This window comes from Lepisosteus oculatus, chromosome 14 (genome assembly GCF_040954835.1).
Source record: "Lepisosteus oculatus isolate fLepOcu1 chromosome 14, fLepOcu1.hap2, whole genome shotgun sequence".
NCBI lineage: Eukaryota > Metazoa > Chordata > Actinopteri > Semionotiformes > Lepisosteidae > Lepisosteus > Lepisosteus oculatus.
In genome coordinates, this window is record NC_090709.1 from 57,519,877 (window position 1) to 57,540,368 (window position 20,492).

A 20,492-nucleotide genomic window follows, 5' to 3' on the forward strand; every position below is an offset into this window, starting at 1 on the left:
CCCGCACACTCTCAGAGACAATCACGTGGCAACTGGTGTTGTCTGCACTGGGACTTAGACTTTGTTCTAAGCGCGAGGCTGAGGATCCCATGCGTACTAGAATTCTGCAACAACCAATGTGAACGCTCCGCTTGATCAACGGCAGCCTACAGTTGGACCCTCTCCGACGACTTGAATAATTTATTCAGAAGCACCGCTGGACCGGGAACTAACCAGTTTCTTCCCATGCAAAAGAGTGACTTGTGAAGACCCGCGGTCACATTCTGTGCATAGGGACTTTCTACTAATCAGCCAGACTGCTGGTAGATTCCCTGGGAGCAACGACTGCCCTGTGCGCTGCAGTTAGATTCTTCCGCCAGTCCTACTCCCAGCTGCACCTCGATTGGTTGGCCGGTAGCCAGAGGACGCCTAGACGGGCACCTATTGGACAACCGCTGGAACAGAGGTTGCAACAGAACCTGTCAGCTGGTTGGGTGTTTGTACTGGGAAAGCCGAATCCATACAGTACAGTGGATAAGTAACCCCATGTTCTACATTCCATCTTGAGAATTTCATTGTTACCTCAACACAAGTTTTTATCAATTTAATTCATGAGTAATGTATTTACTTTCGAGTTTAGAGTAACAGTGGGTAATAACACTGATTAGAGATTTGGTATAGCCGGACGGCATATTGAAGTATACTCTCTGTTGTGTATCTCTTTGTGTTTGCATCTCTTCGAGATTATATACCTTGTATATTGATAACTCTCAAAGTAAGGTCTGCCGCCTGTATTCAGGCAGACTGGTATATGTTTGGTACACAATTTATGTTTAATAAATGTATCTCGTGTATTGAACCCGTGTGTGTGCGTTGTTAGTGCGTTGTTAGTTGTTCTGACGATTGATTTTCTGAAAGCCATAACGAACTACTGTACCACTACTGTACCACTGTACCACGTGATTACTGCCACAATTAATACTTGTCTCAGTAAAATCACAAATCCCCTACAACTTGCTGTAGTTTTGTCTGGTCAAAGGTGGGCGCGTTATGTAATATCTGCTGACTGGTTCAGACTATGTTCATGTTCAATTTGGAATTTGAGAATAATGTACACAATTTTACTATATTTATAGGAAAGAAATGTATAGCTGAATGCAAAACACACACACGAACATGTAGCTCAATGGCTATTCACTCCTCCTGACTAGTTGGCGCTAGACGGTTGCAGTGAAGTTCATATCGTTACAGAAAATCTCTGTCGACTTCCCTCCTGGGTTGTTTTTAAGCCTCTGCGGCGCTAAAATGACGTCATCAGGCTGCGTGGCTGTGATTGAATCCGCTGTTTAGATGAATAATAATTTAAAAAATGTTATTCTTTTTCTATTTTAGAAGAATAATAAAGGCAGTTATTAAAAAAACGTTTTAACTCCTGGTGGCGCGACCCTGTTTTGATGCAGATTTGTGCAGACTGAATCTAATCGTAAACTCAGCCTTTCTTTTGGATCGACTGTTTAGAAAGATGGCTAATTTATTATTCACGCTGGAGACCGAGCTTCACTCTTTCATGGAGGTTTTGCTTAAATCGATCGTGGATGAATTTTCTGAAGTTTTCCGAAACAGAATGGTTAAAATCACACAGTGTGTGGAAGAGAGTTTCGGGAGTGAAGTGGCGCAGCTGAAGAAGGAAAACGAGAGCCTGAAGTGGAGATTGCAGCTGTGGGAGACGGAGTCGGGAGCAGGAGGAGATCGGGGACAGACAGATCATGTTGGATACACGCTTCCCTGTGAAGCCACTGCAGGAATAAAGGAAGAAATGGACACGAAACTGGAGCTGTCAGGTCAGTGTGTGTGTTTAAAAACAGTGTCTTTAACTTCCTCACTGGTGAGAATATAGTGGAGAGATACAGAGTGAAGTGGGAAAGTCTTGTGTAGCAGCAGGATTATTTTAATAGAAACTGAACTGTTGTTGTTCCAGTTATGATACTGAAAACATCAGTAATACAGTAACAGGTCTGAAAACAGCACTTTAAGACTCAATAATCTCATTATTGGATTAGCAAAAAATCGGTAAATTATTTTATTTGCATTTGTAAATTCTGATTCCCAACATATAATGTGAAACTTTATTCTGGAATACTTTTAGGTCTTTGGTATGTAATTAATCTAAAGGTAAAAATGATTGAAGACACAATAATTGTATAGGAACAAGTAATGAGAGAGTGTGAGAGAGACAAGGCAGTAGGTAAAGGTAATGTAGCGGGAGAACAAAGGTTGGGAGGGAGGAGGAGTGAGAGGCGGGAGCAGGGGACAGAAAGAGAGGCCAATCAAGAGGTGTGAAGTCAGTCAGGATAGGTGTAGAAAGGTGTGAAATGAAATTTCCAATGAATGGAGAAAATTTAGTAGAACAGTAGTCTGTCATTAAGAGAAGGGGGAAGGTGTGATCCTAGCTGCAGGATAAGTTTGGTTTCGGTAGTCTTTCTGATGTATGAGTTCGGAAAACCATCTTTGAGAACACAGACAGAGAGATTAGAGTGGCCGTGGCCGTCAGAGGTGAAATGAGAAACAATGGGCTTGGAGAGATCTTTAATCTTCACAGCCCTGACGTGTTCTCTGAAGCGGTCTCCGAGTCTCCTTCCTGTTTCTCCAATGTAGATGGCTGGGCATTTACTGCAAGAGATACAGTAAATAAGGTTGCTGGAGGTACAAGATGCCATCTGAGTGATCCGGAATTGTCCTGAGGGGCCTTGAATGAGTGTGTTGTGTGAAGTGTACTTGTAGGTGATACAGCAAGCTCTGTTGCAAGGGGAAGTACCTGGTGTGGATGGTTGTTGAGGGCGGTCAAGGGAGCTGTGAACAAGAAGGTTGCGCAGATTAGGTGATCGGTCATGAGATGATGGGGTGGTCAGAAAAGAGGGCCCCAATGGAGGGATCATCCTGTAGGATGGAAAAGTTGTCATTAATAGTCCTGGGGATAGGAAGTGTGTTACTTCTGAACAATTATTGTATAGTTCAGGTGGGTAGCTGCGTCAGCATGCGTAGTCAGCAAAGGAACAAGTAATAAGTGTATTTGATGCTGAAAAGAGAAGAGAGAAAACAACCTTTTGGCTGTGAAGCCTTTTTCAGGTGAAGGCACCCGAAGAAGGCTTCACAGCCGAAACGTTTTCTCTCTGATAGAATCAGTTTTTATAATTTAGCCTCATTACCAAAATTATTGTGTAATATTTGTATAATTAATAATCATTAATAATTGCTTACACTTATATAGCGCTTTTCTGGACACTCCACTCAAAGCACTTTAGAGGTAATGGGGACTCCCCTCCACCAACACCAATGTGCAGCACCAACCTGGATGATGCGACAGCAGCCATAGTGCGTCTGAACGCTCCCCACACATCAGCTATCAGTGGGGATGGAGAGCAGAGTAATGAAGCCAGTTCATAGATGGGGATTATTAGGAGGCCATGGAAATTTTGGCCAGGACGCCGGGGTTACACCCCTACTCTTTTCGAACATATGTATAATAAATAATACTATACAGAAATTATAAAAATAATACAAGTTGCAGTACGTATATTTATGTTTGTTGAAAAATAACTCCCCAAAGCACCAGATTAGTATTTTAAACGTCTGTGTGTATTAACATGTATTAACTCAGTGCAGTGTTAATGTACTGTAGTGTCCAGTGTGTCTGTATTAACCCCTCTCTCTCTCAGTGCAGTGTTGATGTACTGGAGTGTCCAGTCAGACTGTGTCTGTATTAACCCCTCTCTCTCACAGTGTAGTGTTAATGTACTGTAGTGTCCACTCAGTGTGTCTTTATTAACCCCTCTCTCTCTCAGTGCAGTGTTAATGTCTTGTTGTGTCCAGAGTGTCTGTATCTTTGTTGTATATCTGTTTGGATATTTGGTCTACATCTAGTTTTTAAATTAGCTTTAACAAGTTAATTTAAAAACAGTTGCCAGATGATATTTCTTTGTTATCTCAAAATTAAGATGTTTAGCTTGTTTTTGTGTGGATATTATTTACTTTTGAACAGTATTCTAAGCTTATGTTAAAGGCCTTGTTCTCTTGTCCTGTGTTTTCAGGGTCAGAGGCCAGTGCTCTCCCTGATGCTGGGGAAAGGGCTCCTCTTGAACAGCAGCACAGTGAGGAGGAGTGGGGCTCCAGTCTGATGCAGGAAACAGAGCTCAGTGCTGCAGAAGGGAAAGAGACACTCAGTGAGCAGCACACAGAGAGCAGTACCTTAAGAGCGCAGGTGGGCTCTCAAGTTGTTTGACTGATTAAAACTCTCTGGTTTCTCTCCTGTGTGAATGTGCCAGTGAGTTTTTAAGTGGCTTATGTTTTTAAAACCCTTCCCACACTCCCTGCAAGGGAACAGTCTCTCTCTCTCCCGTGTGAAGGTTCTGGTAGGGTTTTGAAGTGCTAGACTGACAAAAAAACTGCTCTTGTCTAGGGCTGGGCAATATAGCCAAAAACGTTATCACGATAAAAAAATTCATATCAGTCGATATCGATAATTATTACGATAAATGTCAAATTATTATTTCTTTCAAGTTTAAAGGCAGATTTTTTCTCCTGAGTGAAAGTTGAAGAAACCAGACAGTTAATTAGTAAATTAAACAACTCTTTATTTTAAGAACACAACAAACACTTGCCAAACAGCAGAAACATTAAACAAATCTGAGGTAGAGAGTATTCAAGTCTTTTTTATGTCAAAATATGCATGGTGCTTATAGATGGTCCCCTTCCACTAACAACACTAGTTTGTGCTTGTCATTTTTTACTTTCTGCGTGTTCTAACAGGTGATGTTGTTTTAAATGGTGAAATAGGTTCGTGGTGTTGCCTGTCTTTGCTGGCACGGATCTGCGGCACAGTTTGCAGTGCATGCTGCTCTGTTTTATGTCTGATTGTAAAAAGCCAAAATATCTCCAAATTTCCTAAATTAAATGACCTTTTCTGTCAACGATGTCATCGTCCTTCGAGCTGGTCGTTGGCAGCACTACATTAGCTTCAGTGTCGCTCATTTCTCCACTCTTCAATCCTGTCAGCCACCACCGTGTGGGTAAACAATACCACGTTAGCTGCCCGGTCTGCAACACGCACGCGCACTCACGCAGTATTTTGGCATAAACATATATATCAAACATTTATCAAACTTTTGTTAAAATTATATAGAGGAAAATTATATTGTGATAATTATCGTTATCGAATTATCGCCCAGCATTACTCTTGTCCATCCTGTAATAACAGTTTGTCCCCTTCCTCTAAGCAAGGGCTTGAGTGATTCTTCTTGAACATCTGGCCTTGCTGTGGTTTCTCACCCAGCAAATGTTCCCAGTAATATTCTTGCTCTGTGTGCTGATACTGAGCTGTGTTTACTCCATTGTGTCCCTCAGTGTGTTGCTCAGCAGTGTGCTCTCTGTGAGAATAACCAGTGACCAGCTTGATGAAAGGAACTGGACCCAGTAACTGTTCTGTTTCTGCTTAATGGTGATCTTACTGATTTCCTTATGTGGGTTCAGTTTATAGTTTTGTGATATGTTTATATTTTTTGATAATGTCAAATAATAATAATTTGTGTTGTTGATATTGTGTCAGGGTGGCTGATTACTTCCTGTTATTCTTACAACATTTCTCTAACTAGGAAATATTTCTTGTGCTCTTATAACAGTGAAAACAGTGCCTTTCTTCCTGTCTTGTCTTATAGAATGCATGATCACGTGTGGCTTGATTATCCTTTCTGGAACAACTTGCTTTTCATGAAATACATAGAGCTTGTGAAAGATGAAATACAAATCTTGCTTATTAGTGCAAAAGAAATATCGCAGGCTGGCAAGAAAAAGCATTTTTTTCTTTTTTTTAAGCAAAAGCTTACAGGGACACACCTGATTCTCTGGGCACTGTTAATTGAAAGGTTAGTGGTTCGAGCCCACTTCTCATTATTCTGATGTAAAACTCATCTATACTAAACAATTGAGTACGTAAGTCATTATCACTGGGAGTGGCCAATAATGACCAACATTCAAGGACATTGTATTCAGCCATGCACTTTGATCTTCGAATGGCTGGCAGGAGAATTCATTTATTCTCTCACTGCACCCTTAGTTAGAATATTTAAAATTACAACACAGATTTGTTGGAGAACTTGACAAGCAAAAAAGACAGTTGGACAGCATAATTATGTTAGGACTGTACATTTGTATTTTAATACCTTTGTATATTTACCTTAATTTAAATATACATGTAACTTTAAATGCTGTTCTGTATCAATTAAGTTTGTTATATTTTTAAATAGTTTAACTGAGGGTGCAAGGGGTCTGTTATACCTTGCGAAACATCCAAGACAACTGTAATAGAGGCTCAGATTTTCAAATTTGCTTTAAAAAGAAAACCACAATTTGTGCAATATAATCCCTCAATATCAACGTTCAGTTAAAGGATTTGAAGAAGCAACAGCGATTGGAGAGTACATTGATTTTGGGCTGATGAAAATCAAGTAAATAAGACAAAGGCAAAACGTGAATTCATTGGCACTTTCTGCATATTTACCACAACGTTGCATTCTGATCATTAAAAATCTAAAAATCTTGCATTTTGCAAGAACTTTTAATATAGCAGTTTTAATTTTGGACATTTAGAACATGGCAGAATATATGGTTAACCGAGGGTGAGCAAAGGGTGATTATTGCTATGAAACTATCTCCAGGTTATAAAAACAGCTCAAAATTCTGACACTGAGGTGTGAGAGACAATGGAACAGAATGTCAAAATCCTGAACTTCAGGAAATTTTACTGTACCATTTTTAAAATATGACCGTGTAAACATGGCATGTCCCTCCTTCCTCATTACCAAAACATCTTAAAATTCCATCACTAAGGTAAGAGAGACAGAATCACTCATCATGAACATTTGTAATTATGACACTTCAGTGTTGCATTTCTGCATTGTGACATTCTGAACATGGTATGTTAAAGTATATAGAAAATCTGGATGTACAAAACATCTTTTTTCAGTGATTATGACATAAAATACGCTTCAATGCCAGAATAATTAATCATGGAAAAGATGCCTGCAGTGGACATTCATAGTTGTGATTATAGGAATGTTATATACGGTATCAAGTGGGTAGCTGTGCCTGCATGCGTAGGCTGCAAAGGAACAAGTAAAGGACTATTCCATGCTGAAAAGAGAAGAAAGGAAACACAACGTTTTGGTTGTGGAGCCTTCTTCAGGTGTGAGAAAGACAGGGCAGTAAGCAAAGATAATTTTCTTTTTATCTTTGCTGACTCCAGTTTATCTTTGATGATAAAATCAAAGATATAAAGGAATCCTTATGGCTAAAAGATCCACATCAACTTCCTTTCATAACTAACCTCATCAGATCCCTCAACTCCCAACTCTTCCAGTTTCTCACTTCAGAGAAGGATAAAAAACTCAATCATCCTCTACAGAGAAAAACCATCAACACCCCTACCACCTCCACCAATCATAACCTTGTTGTTACTATACCCTCTGACCTTTCCCTTTCACCCCTTTGCATCCTCAGCTAACATATTTTAATATTTCAACAAAATTACAATAGATTATACAGTATTCATGTTTAAAATTAAGGTAAATATGTCAAAATATCGAAATCCAACTGCAGAGTGCTAATGTAACAATGCTTGTCAAGTTCTCAAACAAATCTGCATTGTATTTTTAAAATATTTCAGCAGAAGATGCAATGGGAGTATAAATGCCGATTCGACTATCATTTTTCTTGGGTGAATATGGTTTTCTGGGAAGTTGAGATGTTAGGCATCATTGGACATTTCCTGGTGATTCTGACATGTGTTAAACACTCGCATTTCCTGCAAATATTAAAATGGTTAAGGTTTTGCTGAAAAATCCAATTGACCTTTGCGGAGACAATGTTTACATCGCAGAATAAATCCGTCCCTGGGTGGGTCGAACCACCAACCTATCAGTTAACAGCCAAATGCGCTTACCGATTGTGCCACAGGGACTGGCGGGTGGGTACTTTTCTCGAATCACAAGTTTCAGGTTAAAAAAATCGCTTGCTTTTTTTTTTGCCAGCAGGCAATATTTCTCCTGCACTGATAACCAAGAACGCTCGCCTTTTACAGCCACTTGGACACACCACTCTGAGACATCTGCGTTCAGTAAGCGCTGAGCCTGCTCTCAGAGCAAATTGCCTCCTTTACATAGCAGACCAGACACTGACCCAGTGGGAAGTGATTCGTCGAATATACGTATATATCACGGGGAAAATACGGCTATACGTATATATACATCGCCGCGATGTATAATCAACGTTGAATTGCAACCGTAAAATCAACGACATTAATAAACGCACATATAACGTTGAAAACACATCTAACACAGTGTCTGAGGCTTTTTACTGTATATATCGTGTGTGCAGCAACTAGGAGTACACAGCAATCTGCACAGTGTACGAAGTAAATTATTTTCGCAGTAATTAATTCATTTACATGTGTATAATAAATATAGTTATTATAGTAATAAATATAGTAAATACATTAACTCCTGCACATCAAACAGTCCGAGTGACTGTTAGTGTCAATTAGTGTTGTCTGACCATTGACAAAGTACAACTAGTTTTTTAGGGCACAAGTTAACTAAATTCTTCTGCCTAGAACTGAAAGGGCGACACCCCTCCCTCCCCCCGTGATGCCAGGCCTGTCCCCATCCTATTCCATAATGTCATTATATATAATATATAAACAGTGACCGATCCTTACTAACTGCTTGCGTTAAAATTGCACATCAGCACATAGCAGGGGGCACATAGCCGCGATGTATTATCAATGTTAAATTTCAACCATAATATTGACAACATTAATAAATGCATATGTTGAGAAAATCTCTAACCCAGCATATTTTCAGGTTATATACCACATTGCATTGCTAGTATTCGTTGGTCGCCATTTTGGCCACGTTTTTCAATCGTAGAAGAAATCCGCAGAAATCTCAGCAATCCTCTTTTGACGAGTAAGTATAAATAATAACACTATCTGAATACATACAGATCTTACTTAATATTATTTTGTTTAAAATATTACGTTAATACGCAAAAAATGGCACATAAAAATAATGTGAAGGGGAAGATTACACAAAATAGTTTTGCCGTTTCTCTAATTTGAGAATCGGAAAAAACAGCACATGTTCAACAGGTCATTGAAAAGAAGTATGTAACATGTACCATTAACAATGTCAATGCTAACCAACCCTTAATTTTATAGTACCCCATGGATTTGTAAAGTATGTGATGATAATTTTCTCTGATTCTCCTAAAAATATATGGATATTCTTAGAAATTAGAATTGCCCCAGCAAGACAACTTTAAGGAATAACGATATGTTTTTATGGGAAAAAATAATCACATGTTTTTTTTCTAGATTTAACTAGGCAATTATATATGGGAAATACCTGCGTAGTGTGACCTTTTTTTCTCACCATTTTAAATTTAACAACATTTTCATCGCAGTCATTTTGTTCTTGACCCTTATATAAATGTAAATTATATGTACCCTTATATAATTATATGTAAATTAGATTATATAAATGTAAACATTAGAAAATCTCTGTTAAAATCCCAAAAATGAAACTGCTGATGGGAATTGCCGGAAATTACCGAGCGTACGGTACGGTCTAAAACGTGCAACAGTGCTGTATGTAAGTTATTTACACAGCTTTGCATACAGGGGTTTCACAAGGGGGTCTTGCCACCTGCCTGAAAAAATGTAATTAAATGTTGATTTCTTTGAATGACAATATTTCTATTTTTATTTTCTTAAGAAAAGTTGATACCATTTCCTTTTATATTCCATAGTCCTTATTGTACCATACATACAGCAGTTGCTGTTTATTTACTAACTGCATGTGTTACAACTATCTGTAGGTGCACATCAGCACGCAGGGGGCACACAAAATCAGACTTTATGTCAAAGCACTATTCATCCCAATGGAGGAAGCGACGTGCAGAGCTAAATGCACTTGCAGAATCCAGCAGTGATGATCAAGATGATGAAGATGACAGTTTTCACATAGATGACACCAAGGATGAGAATGTGGAACAATCGTCTGGTGATATGGGTCCTTGTGTCAATGATGACATTACACGTCAGGATTCAAATGACTATGGGTACACTGAAGAAGTTATTACTTCTGAAGAAGAAATCTTGAACGAGGTTGAAATTTCTGACTCTGATGAATCTGATGTAACTGACCCCAGTCCTGAATCTACTGACCTTGTAGATGAGGCACAGACTGACCCAGCAAGGCCAAATCTATCTACTGAACTTGTAGCTTGGTCTGCTAAGCATGGTTGTAAAAGATAGTGTTTCAATGATTTATTGGAGATATTGAGACGTCAGGGGCACAAGCTTCCAAAGGATTGCAGGACTCTCCTACAAACACCTAATAAAGTGCAAATCAATGATAAATGCGGTGGTCAGTACATTTACTTTGGATTAAAGAAAGGAATCCTGAAAAACATATATTCTTCTAAAACATTCCAAGAAAGCATGTATTCTGTAGACCTGTGTATCAATGTTGATGGAGTTCCTCTCATCAAATCTACATCTGTGCAATTTTGGCCTATTTTGTGCTCTTTTCACCAATGCCAGCCTTTCATTGTAGCATTATTTTGTGGAGGGTCCAAGCTTGAATCAGTTGATGATTATGTGAGTGACTTTTTAGAGGAGTTAAAGTTACTCACCAATAATGGCATTCACTTTGAAGATAGAGTATTTAATGTTACTGTGAAGGCTTTTATATGTGATGCCCCTGCACGCTCATATCTGAAATGCTGCAAAGGACACAATTCGTACTTTGGCTGCGAAAGATGCAAAATTAAAGGGAGCTGGGAGGGTAAAAGTTGTTTTCACAGGGGAAGAACAATTCAAGAACTTTGAGTACAAGGAACACCAACAAAGACTTTCTCCCTTAGCTGCTGCTGGAATTGGGTGGATAAGCCAGTTCAACCTTGACTACATGCATCTAGCTTGTCTTGGTGTTGCCAAAAGAATTCTTATTTTCTTAAAGCAAGGACCATCTAAATGTCGACTGTCAGGCAGAGGAATTAAATTTCTGATAATTTGGAAATTCTTAGCGGAAAGATGCCTGGGGAATTTGCTAGACAGCCAAGATCCCTCTCAGAGCTTGACAGATGGAAGGCTACAGAGTTCCGCCAGTTCCTTTTGTATACAGGCCCCATTGTGCTTCGTAATGTTGTATCAAAGGAACTATACACACATTTTCTGATGCTAACAGTTGCTCTTTCCATTATGTTGGACTCGGATGAAAGAAAGAGAAATGCCTGTCTCAACTATGCCCAAAAACTGCTTGATACCTTTGTTGACAATGCTCAGCATTTGTATGGACCAACATTTGTTGTATACAATGTGCACAGTTTGAGACATCTACATCAGGATGTGGTACAATTTGTTCCTTAAATGATGTATCTGCATTCCCATTTGAAAACTTTTTACAGTCCTTGAAGAAACTAGTGCGGAGCAGTCATAACCCTATAGCTCAAGTAGTAAAGAGAATGAAGGAGAAGGAAAGAGTTCAGAGCAACTGTGAATCATCTTGTTCACAGATGTATATTTCGTCAAGACAAAAAGACTGTTGCTTTCTGTTGGATAATGAGGACTTTGCATTTGTGAAGGAGAAAAGAGCAGACAGAAGTCTTCTATGTGATGTTGTATGACAGACTCAGACTTGTAACTTCTTCACTGAACCATGTGAGTCAAAACTGCTTAATATTGTATATGTTAATAGTCTGGAGATGCATGCAAGGGAGAAATTCCTCTCTGTAAAAGAGTTGCACAGAAAAGTAGTGTGTCTCCCATATGGTGCTGGTTATGTCCTTTTCCCTCTTCTACATGGCATAGAACATAATCCTGTTCCATGAAGAAGTTGCAACTTTTATTCACACAGGATGCTTCTGTCTGCTCTTTTCTCATGGTTAAGTTTAAATTTTAAAGTTTGTTAGGAACTGCATGTAGTGAATACCATCTAACTACAAATGTATACATAAAGCAGAATGTTTATTATTTAATTATGTATAATCATTATAAGTGAATACAAGTGTAGTAATCAGCACCACAATCTGAATTAAGACTCAAAATTAAAATGTGTATGTCTGTTTCAGGTGATGTGGACACGCGCTGTTTGGATAGAGCAGGAGGGGGAGGTTGAGGGAGTCCTGCCCTCAAACTGGGTGGATGCCCGAAGAGAGTATGTGTGGTGGCCGAATGATCCAAAGCAGGCCACAAAACTATACAAAGAGAAGGCCAACCCTAATAAAGATACTTGGGTTACCTTCAAGGTCATAAAAGTTAAACATACATCAGGTATAGCTTTCTTTGAAAATAAGAGCAAATTCCTGTTAATTATTATAAATTCCGATTGAATATTTACAGTAACTGTCTATGTACATGTATTAGTGCAACAATACCTTTTTCATATTTGATCATACGTCATGTAAATATAATTATTTGTAGACAAGAAATCAGAGTGTGATCACTTTGATTTAACCACCTCTGTTATGGATGCTGAAGACGAGGATGAGACACCCAATCCAAAACGCAAAAGTAAGAAGCGGGTGTTCTCCGATTACGTTGATGGTATGTAAAACTAACAATCTCAATAGCTATATTTTTAACCAGTTATTAATATCAACTGATGCCTCACTTAGCTTGTACCTTGTTATTGATTTTTTTACAACCCTTTAAAATAAGTCATTTTGAAAGGTGTTCTGTATGAAAATGTTAAAAATCTTATCAGATTTGTTGATCATGGAAATTGCTAAGAATTTTGGTTAGCTTATTCTATGTTAAACTAATTTTCAGTATTATATTGAAATATGATAATTTTCTATTATATTACAGACTTTGATTCTGATGCTGCTACTCCAGGTAAGTACATTTCTCTGCCTTCAAATTTCCCAAAATAAAGGAAATAAATTTATTGTAAAAAGTTACAGATCAAGTTGATTAAATAATGTAATTTGATATGAAATATTTTACTGCCATATTTTTTCTGTTTAGAAAAGAAGAAGCCACTGAAGCTGCCAGTGCCACCCCCAAAACTGAGGTTCTCTCCTAGGAAGAGTGTCTCCCAGAGCTCACTCAGCTGTTCAAGTATGCTTAAAGGTAGGTTATTGGAATTAAAGTTAAAATGTTTTCTTAATGTCCTTAGAAGATAACCATCATCAATCATATTTAAAGACAAGTTAACACAATTCTTTATGTTATTGAAGCCCAACAATCAAAAGTGAGAACCTCCCCAAAGAAAAAACCGGTGCTAAGTTCTGGCTTCAACATTCCTGAAGTTATTACTACATTTTTTGCCTACATCTAATTACTCTATGAAATTGAGATGAAATTCACAAGTTAATTTGTTTTTTTTATTATGTCTGAGGTTGTCACTATACTTTCCTAAGTCTGGAGAACTGTCTACCATAAGCGAATTATATTAAAAGATTATTGGACTGGTGAAAATTTTACGTCCATACTTAAATATTAAATTAATCTGCAATATTATATTGACAGCCCAGGTAGTCCAAATTGTGACCTCACCACGCAAAGTTCAAAGCCCTAAGCAAGTTATAAGACCAAAGTCTTCAACTGAACCCCAGAGTCACCATGCCTCCTCAGCTTCACACTCACCCTCGCCTTCCCCCTCATCTCGATCAGGTGAGGAAATAATGGCTTTATAAATGTTTTAACACAAGGCATTGTAGACATGAACAATAGTACATTACTTGTACCATATCAATTAAATTATTAAATTTAAGAATAGTTTATGATCCCTCTGCAAATGATAGATTTGATAGGTATGAGATTATTGTTAACTTTTTAGTTTCTAGTATCAAACCAGGATTGGCCAGATGGCAGAAATGATCCTGGAAGACTGTCAAAAAGTATGTATTTTTTATTGTATAAAGTAATAAATAAAACTACCCATATTATAGTTTTACACAGAATGTATTTTAATTATGTGTAGGCTCATATACAATATAAAAATATGTTGTGTTTTACCACAATGCTACAAACGACACAAACATATTCAAAATTGAAGCTATTTTTTTAAATAAATACACCAATGGAGTTTAATTGACATTGTTTATAGAATCCTAGTTCAATGACAAACTAAATGATTAAATTGAAATATTAAGTTGTGTGATAAAGTAAATGTTTTCCATAACTGAATTCTTTTCAGAGTCTCCCAGGCAGAAGACCACGTCCAGACCAGAAGAGAAGAGAAAGAGAGATCCTCTTTCAGAAGGAAGTAAGTACAGTTAAAATAAACTACAGATGTGGGAATTTTTACTTTTTAAGATTATAAATTGCATGTAGCAACACTACAGTAATGCTAATGTGACAATAGAAACTCCTAACCTAATTCCTTTTAAATGCTGATATAAAATGTAAATTATTTCAGAGTTTCAGAAGCGGGTATTGGGCCTCCTGATAGAGATGATGGATGAATTGAGGCGTTTGGGTAGGTCCACAGAACCGGTGGACTCCCAATTCCACATCAGAAGGCTGACCACAATGGAAGAGTTCTGTGCATACGAGCAAGCACTTGACAGCATGGACAATCAAAACCTGCTGGTATGATATTATATTCTCACTGTGGTGTAGAAAATATTCACTACTAATATTCTAGGTTTCAGATAGGTCATAATTTTATAGCCTACATCTGATTAATATAATCCATATCTGGCATACGTTCATATTTTTAGTTTATAATGTATAATCTTGCTTATCCTTTAATGGCAAATTAAAGTGTTTTCATGTTTTAAAGAGTTACTACATTTTTTTTTTACTTTGAAAAATGGTTACTTTGTATTTTTAGACTGAGAAAATACTCCAAAAAAGTGCAGTTAATATGTGAAAATGTGTTCGTTTCATTGAATGGTCATGTGTAATGGGTATGTCTGATTAGTTGATTAATGAAGATCTAGTAGCTTCTAATATTATTTGTAATATAATATTATTTCCAGATAAACCAACTTCGGAGAGTAGGCGGCAGTGATGTCAGAGAGTGTGTGTTCACAGTCTTGTCAAGGTATTGCTTATTGTTTTTTTAAAATGTTTTTACATTACATTTTTACTTTGATCAAGTTAACATATCCACAGAATTGAGCTTATAGATACCTATGTGTAAACCACTGAATGTGCAAGGTGTAAAACTGCAAAATTGTCTTTTAAAATATAAGGATTACAGTACTATATTTGATCCTAAATATTTGAGTAAATAAATGTTGAGTGGAAAAAATGTCTAAACTAAATGTCTGAATTTGGTTTTCAGACTTATGACAAATGAACTGATGTCAGAATTCAACTTCGCTGGCACAAACCGAAAAGATAAACAACAAAAAAGGGGCCTGGGAGACACAAATCTTTATAGAGTAATTAAAGGTACTCCTATTCTATGTTGTACTTTCAAACTTACTCTTTAATTAGGACAGGGTACTCTTTAATTAGGACAGACTTTATTGCTCAATCGCTATGATGCAAGCCAAATTTTATCCGTTTATTTCAGCTTTGAGCTTAGTAAACCTTAATGGTTCATTTTTGAGGTTATACTCAAGAAGATATTAATCATCATTTATTTGAGTAGTAATATTATATAATTTTCTCCTAGCTGCGGTGCTGAAGTCCCACCCTACATCAACAGAAAAAGAAATAAAGGAGCACGCAATGCGTTACTTGAAGAATGCATATGCAAGGCAGGGGGCCAGGAGATCTGGACACTGAAAATAATAGGTTTCTGGTTCTGTTAGGACAATAAGACAGGGTTTGCAAATTGTGGACAAAAATCGTCTTAACCTCAATTGTGATATTTTTTTTCCTTGGAAAAAAATGTATAGAAGTACATTTTAAAATTTATATTTGAATCAAAATGTGGTTTTGAGTTAGATAGTGTGTTAATGTAATTAGTTTGTGTTTGTCATTACTATACTGTATATTGATGTTACCAGAATTTGTAGCTGAAGTTTAAGACTAGTTGTGTTTTTTTATGATTATTGCCCATATGTTGATTGTTGATTGATTGCATACAATGTATAATTTGAAATGCATATTTTTCAGGTGTGAATGTGTATTTTCAGAATAAATTTGTAAACCAAATCATTGGCTTGGTTTACTTGTTTCTACACCTACAAAACCTATCTTTGATGTACAGATGCAGCCATTCAAAATGCGCGGTAAACACCCGCGGTACAGTAACCTACACGCAGGGCACCGGAGGGCACCGCGGTAAGTGATTGGCTGGCCAAAATGACCGACAGGGGCACTCATGGTGCATTGGTTGGTAGTGAAAAGATTTAATCATTTAATGTCTTTACTGTGCACATTTTAATCCGCTTAGTTTTGAATATTTATATGGAATTTTACCACTAAAGGGAAATTTTAGTAGCTGAGCATAAAAAGAAGAGGAGCATAACGCATATGAAGGTCATAAACGATATTAATTTAGGAACATAAACATTACTGTGTGTACATAAACTGTACTGTGTATGGCTGGTCTTGATAGTTTAAAGAAAAAATACACACCAGTCTTCCATTTCTCCCTGAACATTTTAAGCATGAAAGTTTTATGAAACGGTACCCAAATATGTGATTGCTGTATAGAATTAATTTTAATTTTTAAAAATTATTTAACACGAAAATTAAGCTGTTTACATCTTCCACCTGAGAACAGTCACCCGTTGCTATCCAACACAGAAACATAGCCACTAACTAGCAAAGAGAGGACATTAGCTAGCCAATATGATAAAGAAATAAATGATTATTTTGTTTATTTCTTTTGCACATTTATTTGAACATTTCCATCGATTGTACAATCACTTGGAAACTGTCCAATCCCTAGTTCATCAGGCATTTTACCGGTCTGGCGCCGGTCTGTGTCTTCTAGGATATAATGCCAGTGAACTCTTGTTTTTATGTCCACTATAACAGACAATCTCCTTTGCTTTTAACTGAGCGTTTAATAATTTCCTAAAATGAAAATGATTTACTTTATTTCCCTCGTGGGATCAATAAAAGTATCTATCATCTGTCTAAACTATGGGACAGAATTCTGGGGTCTCCCCATACCAGAGATTATGGTAGGGCTTCAGAATGGTGATTGGCTGACACCATCTGACACCCCTCTGATTGGAGAAAAAAGACGTGCTGGTTTGCTATACATACAGTACTGTACCAGGAAGAGGATTTCTTTCTATTCGAAACGTGTATTTTAAAAGTTTAAGAAGTAAAAACCTTACAGCGTACACAGATTTCGTTATCTTTGTCTTATGCATAATAATGTTTACCGCTCTGTCTAACAAATTAATAATAAACTTTATTTTATATAGCGTTTTAAACGAATAATTAGATTGCTCCTAAACCTAATCACTTGCTTTTTCTTTTTATTTAGGCTCTGATTTCAACTATAGATCGTATTATTAATAACCCTAATAACAACCAACCAACAAAAAACAACCATATAAACATAATACCAACCAAAAACATAGATAACGACCACAATACAAAATCAAATATATCAAACCATTATACTCTCGCAAATTCCTACAATTATCATAATCCCGCCCCTTATGCAAAACCAAACCCTTCTCCCATCCCAGTTTATCCTCTTTATCATCCTCAAAATCCACCTCACTTTTCAACATAAAGCATTACTGCTTACTGGGGTTTTGAGGGGGAGAGGTGTCTTTCGCTGGAAATCTCGCCTGCTTCTACTTTACGAGTACAACCCCCTCTCTGCCGGAGTGCTGGCTGTGACGAATTAAACCGGTTTCACAGGTATTTTCAAAGTAGGAAGTACAGTGTTAACTGGTAGCTGGGCTCCTCAATGGAATCGCTTTAACATGCTAATGCGTTGGTTTAACAGTCCGGGAGTGGCAAGCTTCCAATGTCAACTCGACTCGATTGGAAGACAATGAATGTATTTTAGCCCTAAATGAATTAATAGTTTAGAATACAGTTAGTCTAAGCTTTATCAGCTTTATTTATGGGTTGCAATTTAGAAAAAGTCAAAAACCGCACTCAAAATGCAATTTAGAGCTTTCTGGCAAGAGGAGACACCCAAATTATAATGTAACATGCCACTGTTTGTGCATGAACAAAGTTATACTGCAATTTTCCTTAGATACGCAATTAAAAAAAATAAATTTTTTGAATCCCCGGCGGAACACACTCCATAAGAATCAGAGCTTTTATACAGTTTATCGCATTTAAACACATATATTTAAACACGCGTTTACGATTTAAATCAAAACACGATTCAAATCAATATAAATGTTTATTTTGTAACGCATAGGTGACTATTCATTGTTATTAAAAAGACTTAAATTCGATCATGTTGTGATATTTAGAAATATAAATTTGTTTGGTGCGAGTGAGGTTTTATTTAATCTCTGACCAAGGGAAACGTTTCATTTTTTCAAAGAAATGTTTGTTAAAAAATAAAGTCATAGTTCCATGGGATTCAATCACAGACCATGTGACATGGGAGTCAGGAAACTAACACACAGCACCACCAGATTGATAACGCTATAAAATAATGTGACTAGGCACAGAACAAGTTTACAGCACAGTACAATAATAAATGCTGACCATGACTTTAGAAGCATAAATTGCCTTACACTCAATTTAAACACAAGCTGTCTTTAGCCCTCTAAGCTGGTTCATACAGAAATGTAGAGATCCAGGCTCAGAACACACAGCTTCATTAGCGAATACATACGCAGGACAACTAGAGAAGACGTTTTACAGAGGGTGGATTTTTAGAAACATCCCATCAGTGACATCAGTGAAGTCAACTCCTAGGTACTGTAACTGTCGTGTGGATAGTTTCACAAGAATCAGACAAAGGTTTAAGCATCGCTTGTTCTAGATAAAACTGCAAAAAAAAAAACAACAACCCATAATGTACTTCTTTGCGGCTGTTTGCCCAAATCATATATTCACAACGTGAAATCTAGAAAATAATATTACGTAACCAAAATCTGCAATATGGAAACAGAACCTGTGTAATTGTTGATAGATGATGTACTCGTAACATTTTTACAAGACGAACTACAACATTTTAAAAATGACTTGTATGTACTTGATATCTCTAATCAATCCACGGCGACATTGTTAAAAGCAGACTCCCAGCACAAAACGAAACTAAAACGCATACCGTTTCGCGCTTCTTATTAGTTGCTCAAAAGTAATTTGACTGTATGAAATGCATAATTTAAACCTAGAAACATATACGTGAGCAGTATTTACGCACTGTACTATCGGTGTTAAGACATACCTCTAAAATACTGTAAATCAAGTTAAAAATATCTCAAGACCGATTCTGGTCATAATGAAACCATGTTTCATGTATGTTTTCTTTAAAGTACCGAGACCAGCCATATACTGTATGTTTATGTTCCAAAATTAATATCGTTTATGGCCTTCACACGCGTTGCAGTATGCTACTATTCTTTTTATGCTCAGCTACTAAGATTTCCCTTCAGTGGTAAAATTAGATATGAATATTCAATACTTAAACGGGCACAGTTAAGACATTAAATATACATATACATACTGTATACAGTACAGTTTTCATACGGTAATATGTTTATGTTCCTAAATCAATCTCTTTTATGAGCATGTGAAAGGCATGGTGAATCGATTCTCAAAAATTACTGTGCTTTGCATGATTGGAAACAAATGCGTGATTGCGAAATGCTGTGGTGTTACTTTTACAAAGACGGTCAATGAAAAAAAGAATGTTGACCAGGGCAATAATTTGAGTTTACATTTACAGCTTGTCCAAGGTCATTCATTTATTAATACTATTAGTAATATCTTTGTTAAAGACTTTGATGGCCACAGCTCAAACATGAGAGGTTGAGCTTTATTAGCTCCACCTTGTGGAAATTCTGGATACTATTATTTTGCTTGTTGTATTATAGGAGAATTTACGGTAACTAGCGGAATTTACCGGTAACTTGCGGTAGACTGCGTACAGCGTACTGGAAAATAAGGCGGTATCGCCCGCGCATTTTGAATAGCTGCATCTGTATAATAGACCTCTAACCATGTATGTATAATAGTCCTCTAAAGTTATCCGTATCACAGAACTCTAACCATATACATAAAATAGACCTCAAAAGTTACCCGTATAATAGACCTCTAAAGTTATCCGTATAATAGAGAGGACAGCTCTGTCACCTCTTTTACGACGCTGCTTTTTTTCCCTTGTGTTTTTCTCTTCTTCCCATGTTCTCTCTCTTCACTGCCTTCGTCCCCGCTCTATTTCACTTCAGCCTTTCACTCTTGCTTCCTTCCAATGAGGACGGAGCTGCGGGAGAAAGGGCGCTATAGAGGATCGCTTTGGAGAGCTTCTACTGTGCTTTGACATCTGAGCTCTGTGGAAAACGATCTCAATACAATTCTGAAAAACGCGACTCCCAGAACGCCAGCCGAA

At 37.2% G+C, this 20,492-nt stretch overlaps 1 protein-coding gene across 2 annotated transcripts; it reads left to right on the plus strand.

The window, feature by feature from the left end:
- The first annotated feature begins 1,267 nt into the window (after window positions 1-1,267).
- On the plus strand, window positions 1,268-16,150 carry LOC138243132 (uncharacterized). Of its 2 annotated transcripts, XM_069198633.1 has the most exons (12): window positions 1,268-1,820; window positions 4,068-4,237; window positions 12,163-12,364; window positions 12,515-12,637; window positions 12,902-12,928; window positions 13,061-13,165; window positions 13,565-13,708; window positions 14,235-14,303; window positions 14,457-14,629; window positions 15,022-15,086; window positions 15,330-15,439; window positions 15,666-16,150. In XM_069198633.1, the coding sequence occupies exons 1-12, from the start codon at window positions 1,502-1,504 to the stop codon at window positions 15,776-15,778; spliced, it is 1,620 nt and encodes a 539-aa protein (XP_069054734.1). In that variant the 5' UTR covers window positions 1,268-1,501; the 3' UTR covers window positions 15,779-16,150. The 2 variants fall into 2 exon arrangements, with proteins under 2 accessions (XP_069054734.1, XP_069054735.1); XM_069198634.1 differs by lacking the exon at window positions 12,515-12,637.
- The last annotated feature ends 4,342 nt before the right edge of the window (window positions 16,151-20,492 follow it).